The 14,564-nt window shown below is 39.5% G+C and overlaps 1 protein-coding gene across 2 annotated transcripts in view; it reads right to left on the minus strand.

Moving 5' to 3' along the window:
• FBN1 (fibrillin 1) overlaps positions 1 to 14,564 on the minus strand; it is a 238,049-nt gene that overhangs the window by 96,187 nt on the left and 127,298 nt on the right. For both annotated transcript variants that reach the window (XM_054701293.1, XM_037502430.2), the window contains exons 9-12: positions 10,344 to 10,502; positions 4,847 to 5,026; positions 4,131 to 4,277; positions 2,423 to 2,542 (exon numbers count right to left, since the gene is read on the minus strand). In XM_054701293.1, coding sequence (XP_054557268.1) covers positions 2,423 to 2,542; positions 4,131 to 4,277; positions 4,847 to 5,026; positions 10,344 to 10,502 — 606 coding nt within the window. The remainder of the gene's footprint in view (positions 1 to 2,422; positions 2,543 to 4,130; positions 4,278 to 4,846; positions 5,027 to 10,343; positions 10,503 to 14,564) is intronic.

Consider the following 14,564-nt stretch of genomic DNA (forward strand, 5'->3'; position numbering starts at 1 on the left):
CCTATATTTGATCTCTCTGTGAAAGATAATTACTCCAAAGTAGACCACGTGGTACCCTGGATTCTCTGTCCTAGGCTATATAACTGGATGAACATCAAAGAGGATGAACACAAACTGTGTTGTCTACACAGCATGCAAACTTTGCCAGGACTTATTCCCCAGAATATGGAGTCTGGGGAACTGTGTAGTGTTGGAGCAGAGCAGGCTGTCTCTGCAGAGTTGAGGCCCTATGTGCCTGAGGATCAGTGCCCCAAACATCCTCTGGACAACAAGAATGTGAACTCCTGGCAGATGAGCTTCTCTGCCTGCCCCGTGACTGCACGGTGTCTTGCGGTTGGCCGTCAGCTGCACTTTCTTTCTGGGCAGATCCAGTGGTTTGCACACAAGTCACTGGACTAGCTGAGGCAGTGTGGGCTTTTCTCTTGTCTGATCTTTTTGCCAACAAGCCACAATATTTTTCTCTCATTTATTTCTTAATACTCACTAAAATCTGCCTTGTTCCACATTGCAAAATATGGTAAAAGCTGCATATTCTTCTGCAGACCTTTTTTTTTTTTTTAATGTCTATAAACTTTGGGACCCCAGGATAAAACAAACAGGATAAGAGTTCGGTATTTTCTCTCCTCACTCATTTCTAAACATTGCCAGGATGCCCAGTACCTTGCAAGATAAATTAAAAGCTTGTCATTCAGCGTTCTCCTGTGTTTCTGTCTGTCTGTTTTGTCCCTTTCTCTTCAGTCCCTCATGTACTTCTCCTCAGTAAGTACACAGCCATTTTGTAATCATCTGCCCCCAAATGTGAACACGTCATCAACTTCTTATGCTTGGGATAAGCTTAGCACTGGCTCTTAAAGAAGACAGTATTTAAGGTTTTAGGTAATCCTCAGTCTCTAGTAAATTCTCAGCCTGCTGACAGCAACATGCATCTCCACTGGCTGGTCCTTGCTCAGCTGTGTGCTCTCAATGCTTTTTTTATTCACTTATTAAATAATGCAGTCTTCTAGACATTGGTTTGACTTTATTTTCTACCATTGCAAGATGCCCGCTGCCGGTACATGCTAATTATTTGAAATAACAGTTATAATATAAAGTTCTAAACTCAGTTAAATATTCAAACTATCCATATTTATAATTCCATAACTAGACTGCTAACAGAAATATTAGCTGGCTGAAATTCTGTGCTCTGTTTCTGCTCAGAATTGTCCTTTGCAAGTAGTATGCTAAAACACACTGATAGCAAGAAGTTTGTAAAGATTTTAAAACTAGTCACTAATAAAAACAAAAGCTTCTGTATGTCTTCAATTAGCAGAGCTTTTGTCAAAGGAGGCATGTAACATTAACTGACTAGTGGCTGCTAACTTTTTAAGTGATATAAACCTTCCTCTCTTTTCTTGTATTTAATTTGAACAGGGTCACTTGCTTCTGTAGAGACAGACATAGATATTTGAGTACATCTATTTATTTTAAGATTTATTTTTATTTATTTATGTATACAAGAACTGGGGTATAGGCCAGAGGTGTGAGAGTGAGAGGATTCACCAGAGACAGAGTGGGGAACAGACAGATGGATCTACCGAAATACACCGCTGAGGGGAGCACGGGACGAGACTGGAGAGGTCTGCTGTGCCATGTGGGTAGCTCCCTGCCCAGGGATCAAATTTATGCTGCAGTGGCTGGCAACAGCTTGATAGCTCTGAGACTTTAACCCCTCTGCCAGCAGGGAGGCCCTTGGGTACCTCTATTTTATTTATTTACCTATAATAAGAGTGAACCAGTACATCTTACTTATTTCATTCCCAGAAACTTAATTATTCAAAAACAGGCATTTCAGGTTGCAGAGTACATTAATTAATAAAACTGAAGGGATATTTTTGCACACACACATGCACGTAGAGCAGTGTTTCTCAAACTTTAAAGTGCATAGGGGTCAGCAGGGATCTTGTTAAGATACTGATTCAAATTCAGTAGGTGTGAGGTAGGAGCTGAGATTTTGCATTCCCAAACAGCTCCCAAGTGATGTTGCTGCTGACCTTCTAACAGGTAGCAGGACTTACAGGCCACTTCCTTATCCTTTAGTCTTTTTCATTAAGAAACTAATTGCATACAATTCTAATTGAAACTTGCCTCAGGTTGTGTCAACCAAGGACAACCCCATTCCCGAGCTCTCCCATGAAATATTAACAGGACAAAGCATTGTGAAAATAAGATTCCCACAGGCACAGAAGTATCTTTTAAAATAGTTTGAATATTTCACAGATTTTATGACACTGTTCTTCAGAGTGACAGTACCAGGAACTAAATCCAAAAAGCAACAGGATTGTATTAGCCTCTACTAGCAATGGCTATTTAAGCTCCATTGAACTATTTTGAAGGAAACCCCTCGCAAAGCCTACCAGCTCCCCCATTCCAAGCTGGACCATACCTCTACACTCGGTGCGGGTGAGGGTGCTCTGGTAGCCAGTCCGGCACTGACAGATGTATGAGCCCTGGTTATTAACACAGTCTCCACCAACACAAGGGTTTTTCTCACATTCATCAACATCTGCAAAATAGAGTATATTTTAGTAAGAAATCAGATAGCCATAACTCATAACTCAGAGGCCATTTTATTGGTTTCCTTTACATATTAAAGTAGTTTCCGCTTAAGAAATAAGTAGCATAAAGAAAGGATCTTTTTTCCTTCCACTGCAATACACCATGTCACCAGCCACTTTGAAGACAGGTCGAGCAGTTAAAGAATATTATCTTCCTGTGTTTGCTTTCAGAGAAAATTGCTGAACATGCAGCAACTCAACAGCCAAAGTTAATAAACATTTTCTATTCCTTATGTGTGGCCAAGTGGGATGCTCCCTTCTCTCCCCAGCTCTAGCTGATCTCGAAGGATTGAATGCTGCTTTCCTAAGGTGCTGCTAGGAGGGACTTGCATACTACCAAGGAACTAAATATAAATAGCACAAGAAATCAAGGACTACTGATTCCTGTTTGAATCAGAATTCAGAATTGGAATTTGTAACAGAACTAAAAGGGGACTTTTTTTTTTTTTAAGTAGATGGCCAGTGGGTGTTTCTGTAGAATCTAACACACTGATTGCTCTCGTGTTATAGTTCCTCTCTTCACTGACTTCAGTGCCTTGTCAAAAACTCATAGTTTTTCTTTTCGTTTTTAAGGACTCACTAGAGAGAGTTGGTAGCTGATCCATTTTAATTAGCAAAATGTGAAGAATTGGGTTACTTTGAATGCTTTATCTTAAAGGACAAGCTTCTGTTAAAATGAATTAAGTTGGATTTACTAGCAATAACATGAATGTATTTTATTTTATATATTTTTTACATCATTTTTCATTTTTGCACAATGTATGCATTTTCATCTTGGTTATAGTCCCCATACAATTCCCACCCCTTTTATTTTGACCCTAATCCCTCCTCTCTCCACTCCACCCCCACCCCCATAGTGTATCTCTGGTTTATAGTTGCTTATTGATTTTGATTTTTACTTTATTATAATTAGTCTTTTTCCTGGACCCTTATTTAGGTTTTCTAAAGTCATAACAGGCAGAATTACATAGGCAGAATAATGACTGAGCTCCATGTGGCCATGTCCTAATCCCCAGAACCTGTGGCTATGCTACATGACAAGGGGAAAACTAAGACTGCAGATGGAATTAAGACTGCTAATATGTGGACTTTGAGAAGGAGGAGAGTCTCCTGGATCATACAGTGGGCCCAAAAGTATAATAGAGGCCCTTAGAAGTGCTCCCACTTGGAAGAGAGGACCGAAGAGTGAGGGAGAGAAGTGAAGACACCATACGGTTAGCTTTGAGGATGGAGGAAGAGGTCCTCAGCTAAGGAACACAGTGAGTCTCTAGAATCTGGAAAAAGTAAAGAAGTAGATCCTCCAGAGAGCCCCCAAAAGGATTACAGCCCTGCTGACACTTTGATTTTTAGTCCAGTAAGACATGTGTTGGATTTCTCACTGTAGCTACAGAACTAAAAGATAATAAATTTGTGTCATTCTAAGCTGCTTAGTTTCGCTTAGTTTGAGATGCTTTGTTAGAGCAGCATTGGTAACCCAGTATAGTTATGGAACAGAACTGCAATAGTCTCTGGATGCTCATCAAACCTATCACTTACCAATGCACTCCCCACGGAGGTCCAGCTGGAACCCCTGGTTGCACTCACACCGGTAGCTCCCAGGAGTTGGAATGCAGCGTCCATTTTGACAGAGATAGCGAAACAACTGGCAGTAATCGGTGCCAGTAATGTTGACCGGTAGCACCCCTAAAAGAATGACATTAATCCTCATTAAAATTATTCATAATGAGGGCTTCTTTCATTGGCACTCAGCCTGGTAATTACGGGCAAGATGCTGAATCACAAAGAGAGGAGTATGCTCTTGCAGCAAATGTTGGCTGTCACCAAGAGTGTATTTCCACTCCTGCCTATAGAGGTCACACCTGCACTGTGTGCTGCAGCCCCACTGAGCCTGCTCCTCTGCCTGCTTTTCCTTACCACTTTCTGCTTCACTCTCGCGCCTCCAGTTTGGGAAAATAACAAAGGCACTGAGTAATTGTTATTTAACTATTTGCAAAAACTGCTTTGCATAGCATACAACCCAAAGTATAATTTCATGCCCCCCCCCAATCAGATTTAAATCTCTCCCTTAACTTTTTCACAACTGGCTGAGAAGGTTGATAACAAAACATTAATCTCTGGAGACTGAACATTCCCTTTTTTCTCTATACAATAGGCAAATTGAGAAACTTTGTACACAACACTACGTAAACTGAAAAGCGACGAATTGGTAAGCATTTAACGAAAAAATAAACAGATGACCTCTGGATGCTTACTTGGTGGTTCCCGAGATGGATACAGATACTCCACTGGTGGTCGAGGGACCGGAATTTGAGGTCCGGGAGGAAAGCCGGGAGGAACAGGGTGAACTGGAGGAATGGGCCCAAGGGGTGGAGGAGGATATCCTGGTCTCTCAGGAATTACCATAGGGACAGAGCACAGCTTGTTGAAATCCTCTGGAAAAACAACACAACATAACACGTGTCACAAGTCCGTGGAAGTCACCCTTACATTTGAAAAAAATCCTTGAATAAAATTAATCTTCAAAGCACATATGTGAATCAGAGAAAAGGAAATAAGCCAACTGACATCATATCCATTCCTAACACCTACAGCAGCAGCCACGCTTGGAATAATCATTTTCAAGACCCCAAATCAATTCCATAGAATGTGTAACACCTACCCTCCCAACCTGGGAGTCTTTACCCACAACACAATTCACTTCTAGGAAGAATAAATGCCACTTTCTCCATCCAGTCCCACCTACTGATCCATCCCACAGGGTTCTAAAGAGCTTAGTAAAAAGCTTGGATTTTATTTTATATGCAAAGAGAAACCACTGAAGGATTTCAGCAAGGCTGGGTTGTGAGTGGATGAACATTTTTGGATCATCCTTGCTGACTATGATGAATGCACAGGAGGGAGGCAAAGTTGATATAGAAGGTAAGGGCCAAAGAATGATGGTTGGACAGGGGCACAGTGATGGAATTGGAAGTGGACAAACTCAAAGCATATTTCAGAGATAAATGGCCAGTCTGTAGAGAAGGAGTAAATGTCAGAGTGGAGGAAACAGGATATGAAGAATGACTGGGTAGTTGTTGGTGCTGTTTACTGAGGAGGGAAGCACTGCAGTAGAGGCAGGTGAGGTGGGTAGAAGCCAAGGCCCATCTTGAAGATATGAGTTTTGAGACATCAGACATCCAATTGGAGGTGTCACAGAGAAGTTGTTTAAGAGAATTTGAAGACTGGTTTATAACTGTCTGTTTCTGTTCTGTTGTATTTTGTATTATTATTATTTTTTCCCCCGATGTCTGTTTGGTTCCCATATATTCCTCCTATAAGTGAAACCATCTGATATTTTTCTTTTTCATTCTGACTTATTTCACTGAGCATGAATCCTTCTAGCTCCATCCATGTTGCTGTGAATGGCATGAGTTTATCATTTTTGATTGCTGCATAGTATTCCGTTGTGTATATATACCACATCTTCTTGATCCAGTCATCTATTTTTGGGTATGTGGGTTGTTTCCAGGTTTTACCTATTGTAAATAGGGTTTCAATAAACATCCTACAGGAGAGGAGGAGGGAGAGTCATCAGAGGGAGGAGGGGAGGCGTACAGGAGACTGTGGTGATGGTGCACTGCTGCATTGGTGAAGGAAATTCTATGGAGACTGCACCTGGTGCAGGAGTGGGGGGAGCAAACATTGTTTAAAAATGAACAATGATATAAAAAATATATAAAGAAAAAGAAAAAAGAAAAAAAGCTAAAAATAAAAAGAGAGGTGGAGATGTAAGTTTTAAGGTTACTGATAGGCAGGAGATATTAAAAGCCACAGCGAGGAATAAACTCAGCCAAGGAAAGTGTGGAAAGTGAAGAAAAGGGAGTACAGAGACAGAGCCTTGAGGGGTATTCATAAAAGACAACAAAGTGAGGAGGAAACAGCCTTGGGGAGACAGGAATACCTGGGGCTGTGGCTTGAGTGCCTGAAATCTTTCCTTAGGATTACACAGATTCATTCCTACTTTTCACAAATCCAGAAATAAATTGTCAAATTAGTGACACTTTTTTTTCTGGACCTCCAAAAAGGCTTTAAATAGTATCCAGGTCTCCGGGGATACATTTACTTAAGTACTCATTTTCATGTTTGCTACAAATGACCATATTTTGTCATCACTTCCATCTGTAAGTAAAAGGTGATTTTTAAGCTTCTTTTTTTTCTCTCTTGCCAGAATGTTGATAATTTTATTATTACTGATACCTAGGATTCTTTCATAGCTACTTCTTATATTAGTTTCATTTAGGAATGGAAATTAGGTTAATATATTTCTTTTCCTTGTGAACTACAGCTTGTCTTATTTTAAGACACAGTAATATCTTATAGATACATAAGATAAGGTAATGTATCTCCATCTCAAGGGGCATTCTGGCAATTTACATGTCACTCAAGATACCTAACTATCAGGTTCCTTGTTGTTATTTGCTGGTCCAGTACTCCAACTTCTTTAGTCATATTTGCATTTCTAGCTCAGGTTAAGTTTATGTTTTCAGAGAATTCTGTTGCTGAATTTTAATTATGATTTATCTGGAATTTCAACCCACAGAGGTTTTGTAGTACTTGATGGCATCTGGAAAGGATTTATGCTTTTTTACATACTTTCCTGAATTGGGATACTACAATCCCTTTTGTCAAACCACTGATCCTTCTTATAGAATTACTAACTGGATGTGCCATATCCAGTATTTCCTTTCTTCCCACCAAATTTCTACCACTATGACTGTGCAGTATTTGAAATCTAAGATCATCTCTAACTCATGGCTAATTCCCACTCTGAAGCCTGTCCCGCAAATTGAATATAAGAGGAATTCATTAACAGGGTTGGATTTAATTGAATGGCAATTATATTAAGGGACTCATTTTGCTTCCAAGCACTAAATTAGTCTTTCTTTTTTTGGTCTTTCAGGATTTGTATAAAATCCTGAAATAGCTTATCAGGATTTCTGCTAATTAGGTGGTTACATTACTTTAAATGCGCCATTAAACTCATCTTAACCTACCTAGGAAAGTGTATCAGACGAGGCACTGGGTGCTCTTACTTTCTTTAGCTTCATAACTACTGTGGCCTCTTCAATATTCAGGATCAGCAACTTGGGGCTAATTTTATTCAAGTGATGTCTCTCTTACCTGTCTCAACTTTCCCCGGCGATGATACAGATTCATTTTTAAAGTGTGAAAAGCTGACTAATCTGAAAAATCATCCTTCCTATGTAATCACTCTCCATAAGTTAAGAGCTCAGAGTTCTGTAGCACTGGTATTGGAATGGGGAAGCAAACAAACATACCTACCTGCAAACTAGCTTGCTCTAGCATTCTGCTCTGCCCTGGGTCTATTTCAGAGTCATGCATCTTTCAGTGGCATACCTGGGAGAGCAGTTTCCTGCAAAGCCGTGCAGGGTAACCGAATCTGCTATTCCAAGTGTTCCAAAGTAGGCCTCTTGGTACCTAAACTTGTGCTAGTCCTCTATCCTCTGTGCAAGCCTCCACACAGGAAGGAACCCACATTATTGCTGCTATCCCTAAATTAACATGGGCATATTCCTGAATTAACACAGGCATTCTACTATGCCCCATGTCTTAGTAGAAGTTCATGTGCTTCCACACAGTCCCCTAAGTGAGCTAAAGAAGAGTGATATATTTTTAGGCCACAGACAAGAAGTAAATCAGATGTAATATATGAATTGTGATATGTAAACTATATTGAAAAATGTTATTGCTTCTTTAACCTACACATATGATTCTCAGCAATAAGCAAACATCTCATAGTAACATCTGTGAGTAGGTCTCTAACCCATGATAGTGGGAATTAACATTCGGTGACCAGCACCCTCCGAAGCATTTCATTAGCTCTGCATTTATCTACCCTCGTCTTGATTTTCTCATCTAAAGTTCTCTGATTGAAATACTTCCCGGGAATCAGATTGAAGTGGAATTACCACCCTTGATTTTACTTAGAGCCAGTAGGAAAGGTGTCACTTGATAAATTGCTCGTGATACCTGAATGCCTCTGAGGGGCAAGATTTTGATAAGTGCTGTGAGAGTGTTCAAAAAACAAAGCCATAAAGAGTATAGGACTATAATGATGAATGAGATCTATTAATAATATGTTTCAATTAGTGAAAACGCAATACATGAATACACACAGGCACAGAGCAGAGCAGGTGGGGTTTGTGCCACAGCCATAGTACAGAACCGGAGCGCTGAGGAAGAACAGCATATCCAGGTGAGGTATCTGAGGACATTAGGTCCTATTTGAGCAGATCCTCAGCAGAGAAGAGGGTACATAGCAGGCAAAGGGGAGTGATGGGGAGCGTAGAGTGAGGAACTGACAGGGGAGAAGTTTTAGGAAAAAAGAACATTTGAAAAAAATAACTATAATAAAGTAAAAATCAAAATCAACAGGGAATCACAGACCAGTGACGTTCTGTAGGGAAGGAGAAGGGAGAAGGATCAGGACAGGGAAGAGCACAAGGGACTATGGTGATGGTGCACAAGTGAACTGGTGGTGGGAATTTCATTCCATGAGAAATCATTCATTGTATAAAAATGAAGGATGGTGTAATAAATATAAACAATAAATAGCAACCACTAGGTTGTTTGTTATCTTAAAATTGAAAAAAATTAAAAGATTTTACATCAAAAAAAAAAGAACATTTGAGTTTAACACTGTTCAGCCTGGGTGCAAGGAAAATTCAGGGTATAATTTAACTAGAAAATAAAGCTACTATAAAGAGATGAACCAGGATCAGATTTGGGGACTATGTTAAGTAGTAAAATTTTATTTTCAAGAAATAGAGTGGCATGGGCCAATGGATACTGAGCTGACTTTATCCTGGAAAAATTTTTTTGACATTTTTTTTCAACATTTTCCCCAGACATACTTTTTATAATTGAACTTCAGATGAGTTTACTTTGGGAAATGTTTGTGGCCACTGTGGATGTCACGGGGACTGGTTAGGAGGCTACTGCAAAGTCCAGAACTACAGAAAATGATCTTCCCATGGAAACAAAAGGAATATGGCAGATTAAAGAGATGCCGTGAAGAAAAAATACCAACAGGACTTGGCAACAAGGAAGAGCAGCATGTTAAATATTAGGGAAGGAGGAAATGTGTATCCAAAATATCTCACCATGGGGCCTCCCTGGTGGTGCAAGTGGTTAAGTACCACACTATGAAGCAATCCACAGCCTCTGCAGCATGAGTTCGATCCCTGGCTGGCCAGTGAGCAACCCACATGGTGAGGTAGACCTCTCCGGTCTCGCCCACTGCTCCCCTCAGCAGTGTATTTCATTCCGTCTACCTGTTCTGTTCCCCACTCTGTCTGGTGAATCCTCTCACCCCTCGCATCTCTGGCCTGTACCCCAGCTCTTGTATGCATAAATAAATAAATCTTCAAAATATCTCACCAGAAAGGCTGTGAGAGAGTTGAATTTTATGCATCTGAGCTTTTGAGGATGACTGGAGAGCCCAGAGAAACACATGAGAATAAAAGAGAGCAAGTACTTCCTGAAAAGGTAATTCTGTGGTAATAAGTAAGAAGCAGTACCTGAAAATAATGGTAACTCTATGAACCTCGTTTCTTCCCTGTTTACTATCTGGGAGAGTCCCTGGGATCTTACTTACCTGGGTTCTCACTAGAGCTGCACTATGCACATTGGTCATGGGCTTGTGGGGTTGAGTTTGGATACCCTAAAGATGGGCGGAAGTCATCTTACCTGTGGCTCTGATCGGGCACATCTCTGGGGCAACTGTGACGCCTGGAGACCAGCATCTGCCCATGTCACAGCAGCACTGCATCTTGGTGATGGATTGTGGCAGCTGGTTAGAACAGCGCCCGTTGGTCAGAGCTGTGTAACAGTATCCTGGGCGAACATCTGAGAGAACAGAGAACACACGCACATCCCTGAGATCAAATTGGTAACAACACTCTCTTGCCCCAGGACTTCCTCACTTCATACATGTGGGCTCTGAGAGATGAACCTATATCCCAGCCACCTAGAAGGGCAGTGGCATGCCCCCCTCAGCAACAGTACCCCGTCAGAAATCCCCTTCTCTCACACCTTTTGCCCCTGGAGCTGGGACACTTGGCCAAAGTCCCACATTCCATCCCCAAGGTGGGAACAAATGATTACAACCATATGTGCCATAGGAAAAACGAGATTAAGGAAATCACTGGCGATGACAGTTAATTAGTTATAAAGACACGTCTCTTTACTGAAGGGAGACTGTTGTCCTTGGTTTCAAACTCCTTAATTTGAGCTACGTTAGGCAAATATTGATATAAATCTATTTTAAAACAACATTAAGTCTGCACTATAATCTATATTTCCAGAAGATCTCTTTTATTTTTCAGTCTGAAACCGTGCGTCAGGCTTGTGAGGTTTTTGCTTTTTTTTTTAAAAGGAAGGAACTCTTTTGCAGTCATATCCAAGGCTTGTTAATCAAGACTTCCTTTTGTTCTGGGGCCTTAACAGATTTTAGAGGCACTAATTATTTACAAGTTCTAAACATACATGATTCCAAGTTCTCAGACCAACAGGATAAAACAGTTTTTGACTGATTTTTTTTTTTTTTTGGCAGAAAGTTATCGTCTTTTTTTTTTTTTAGATGAAAGTTGTCTTCTTAAAGCAACATGGGAAGACATATTTCTATTTATCACTTTTATTGGGTCACTTCATGTCTATCAATCAGGTCAATGCTGACACACTGAGTGACAGTTCTGGTCCCTCATGTAAGAGGGACCCAGCTCCTTTGGGGTCTTGGAGACATACCAGGAAAAAAGGAGGGAGGTAGCCAAGTGCAGAACACCTGATCTACCTGACATAGGTTGACAGTGGACCTCTCTTCAAGTAAAACATATCTCTGTACAGTCCAGAGAAAATAAAGTTTTGAAACATAATATTTAAATTGCATCATTTAAAGGAAGGTAAGTGGCAAACCCTATTGAAAAGTGAAGTTTTTTATTATTATTTCTTTAATTTTATATATTTTTTTACATCATTTTTCATTTTTGGACAATGTATGCATTTTCATCATGGTTATGGTCCCTATACAATTCTCACCCGACAGTTTCTATGTCAACTTTCAACTCAAGATAGGAATATAAATATTATATTTCAACTTTTGACCTTAGTGTTACATGATGTATTTTTTCTCTTTAAATAAATGACTTGTAAACCAGGTAAATTTTATAATAGACAACTGGAATATTCAGATTTTTTATTTTTTTTTTATTGAGGTAACATTGGTTTACAACATTGTGTGTGATTTAATAGGTTCATGTCTCCTTAGATGCATGTCACCACACCCACCACAAAAGCACCCACAGTCCTTCACCCTAGCAAACTCTGGGCCCCCAACACCTTTGTTCCCACCCCACCCTCACACCCCAACTAGTAGCCTCAATTCTTGCAGTCATAACTCTAGGTTTTGGTTTTATTTTTGTTGGTTCCTTTGTTATGTTTCTCTATATTTCACAAAGAAGTGAAATGATCCAGTATTTGTCTTTTTCCTTCTGAATTAGGAAAAGTGAAGATCTTTTATAGTAAAAAAATCCACCTCTATGTTTTATATAAGTCTAAATAGTAAACATTAAGTTTACCCAGATAGGGTTATAACTATAATTATTTTCATTTACATTGTTCTTAAGACTTTACAGTCTTCAAATCTTGAGAGTTGTAACACATAAATAAAATTAAATAAAAATAAGGCTAAGAGGCATTTAAATTGTTCACATCAAGATAAACCTAGAAAAACCATAAAAGAAAATTATGGCTCAGCTTTAAAGGATACAAGATTATTTCTGAAAAGTACTTAAAACCACTAGCAAGCATAAATGTGCTTTCCAGAAATTTTTTGTGGTCTCAGTTCCTGCACCTCTGGACAGGCTAATAGTCTGAGCAAAGAGGCAGAACAAGTTTTATTCCATCCCAGTCCAGGATAAATTGCTGGAGAGGGGATTGCAGACAAGGTGTGCCCTGTGAAAACTGGTGGTACTCCCCGCCCACTACCTTAAAAAGGGGGAGAAATGGCACTTCTAACATTCTAATTTGTATTTCCTTAAAATTACTAGTACTTTATATACGTGGGGATTTGTAAATGTTTTGGACATGGAAACCAAGGCTGTTAAGAATGGGAAGAGATAAGATGTTCAAAACTGGCTTCTATCCCAGCTTCTAATGAATTTCATGGTCAAAATCCAGTGGAAACATTTCACCAAAATTTGTATATGTAAGTTTCAGTGTAGGCTATCTCTCAGAGCAAAATTGGGACTTACAGTTTGCCTTTGGCTAATGTCAAATTTGCAAATTAACTATGATACTATTTTACTTCCTAGCTGTCTGATTTATATGTTAAATTGATAAGTGAGAGACACAATTAAAATGGTGAGTGTTGGAGATTAAAAAATTGCCAGTCACACAGTCTGTGATTGACAAATGGCACCCCTACATACAATTATTTTGCATTTTGTTATTCTTTTTTTTGCAGAAGGGAAAGGTTTAATTTTAATTAGCCTTATTTGTTAACAATACACACATCAAACAACTTGTAATTTTAAAGAAAACCTATGGGCTAATGAGTAAAGGAAGGGAAAAGCTGTGGGAACCAAGAACCATTTGGAGTAACTAACTCCAACCACACAAGTTTTCATCAGACAGCAGTGCCATAGGAAGCGGGAAGGAAATCATTCTGGGGCTGGGTGTATTTATATAGAGAGAAAAGGATGGCTTTAGCATAACCTGAAGATCTATGAAAGCCTACAAAGAAGAATGCTAAGATCTGGAGGAAATAAAGGGAGGCAGAGAAAGCATATGTACCTTGTCCTGCTCTGGTCAAAACATCTGGCAGAAAAGGAACAGAAAACTTGCTTCCTTTCTACCTTTCTGAATCACCTAACCCTTATTCTCAGAACACAGAAACCATAATACATCAAAATAAATATATTATGAAATAAATAGTTATTTGCTGGTTATCCCAGCCTATCAATAGGCCTCTCCTAATCAATCACTAAGACTGTTATGTCCAGCCAGGAGCTAGATACTATAAGACCCAGGCTGGATACAGGACATCTTTAGAACTCCCCAGAATCGAAAAGATAAAACACACTAAAATGAACAGACAGCTCTACCCAAAGTCCTAAAAAAAGTTCCAAAAAAAGATCACTGGACAAAATATAAAATAATACTACAAAAACTTATAGGACAAAGGGAGTGTTGAGGCTGAGGAGGTTGAAGATATTAGAAGAGATGTATAAGGAAGATACTGCTTATCAATATGGACACATGGGTTTTTCTGTTGATTAGAGGTACAAATTCTAAGTCAACTTCCCAACAAATGTTGGGTTTATTTATAAGTTAGAGACTGTATGTGTTTTCTCACCACTAGGGAAAACTTAGGAGTTTCTGTGGTTTTACCATGACAAGAAATATGAGCATTAGGGAAGGCAGAAGGGTCAATGGATCATTTTTTATAGCAAATTGCTAATTATGGATACAAAAAAGTTCCAAGAAAGAAGAAACACTGCTTGCCTAGGGGTACAACAAGCAAAAGTGTGCTGCATCTTGTGTCCATTCAGGAAGAAGCACTGGGAAAAGTTTGGGCTGTGGACTCCGGCCCAAGTTGGAACTGAAACGCCCTCACTTATTAGCTGCTTAAACAACTGGACCAAATTATTTTTTCTGAACTTTTTAAACCTCAGCCTATTCCCACTACCGTACTGTTGTGAACATGAAGTCAAATAATTTCATAAAACACTTAGCTTGGAGGGGCCTATTAATCTCAGTCCCCTCCCTGCTTTCTTGCTTGGTAAAAAGTTAGTATGGATATATTTGGTGAAAAAGAAAAGAATTTTTAAGATACAAGCCATCTGACATGTGATTGTCTTTTAATCACATGTAGGTGGGTATAGTCGGGGGCTTTCTTTGAGGGTTAAATAA

The sequence above is a fragment of the Talpa occidentalis genome, unplaced genomic scaffold (genome assembly GCF_014898055.3).
Source record: "Talpa occidentalis isolate TD23 unplaced genomic scaffold, MPIMG_talOcc4v2.1 talOcc4.11, whole genome shotgun sequence".
In the NCBI taxonomy this organism is placed as follows: Eukaryota; Metazoa; Chordata; class Mammalia; order Eulipotyphla; family Talpidae; genus Talpa; species Talpa occidentalis.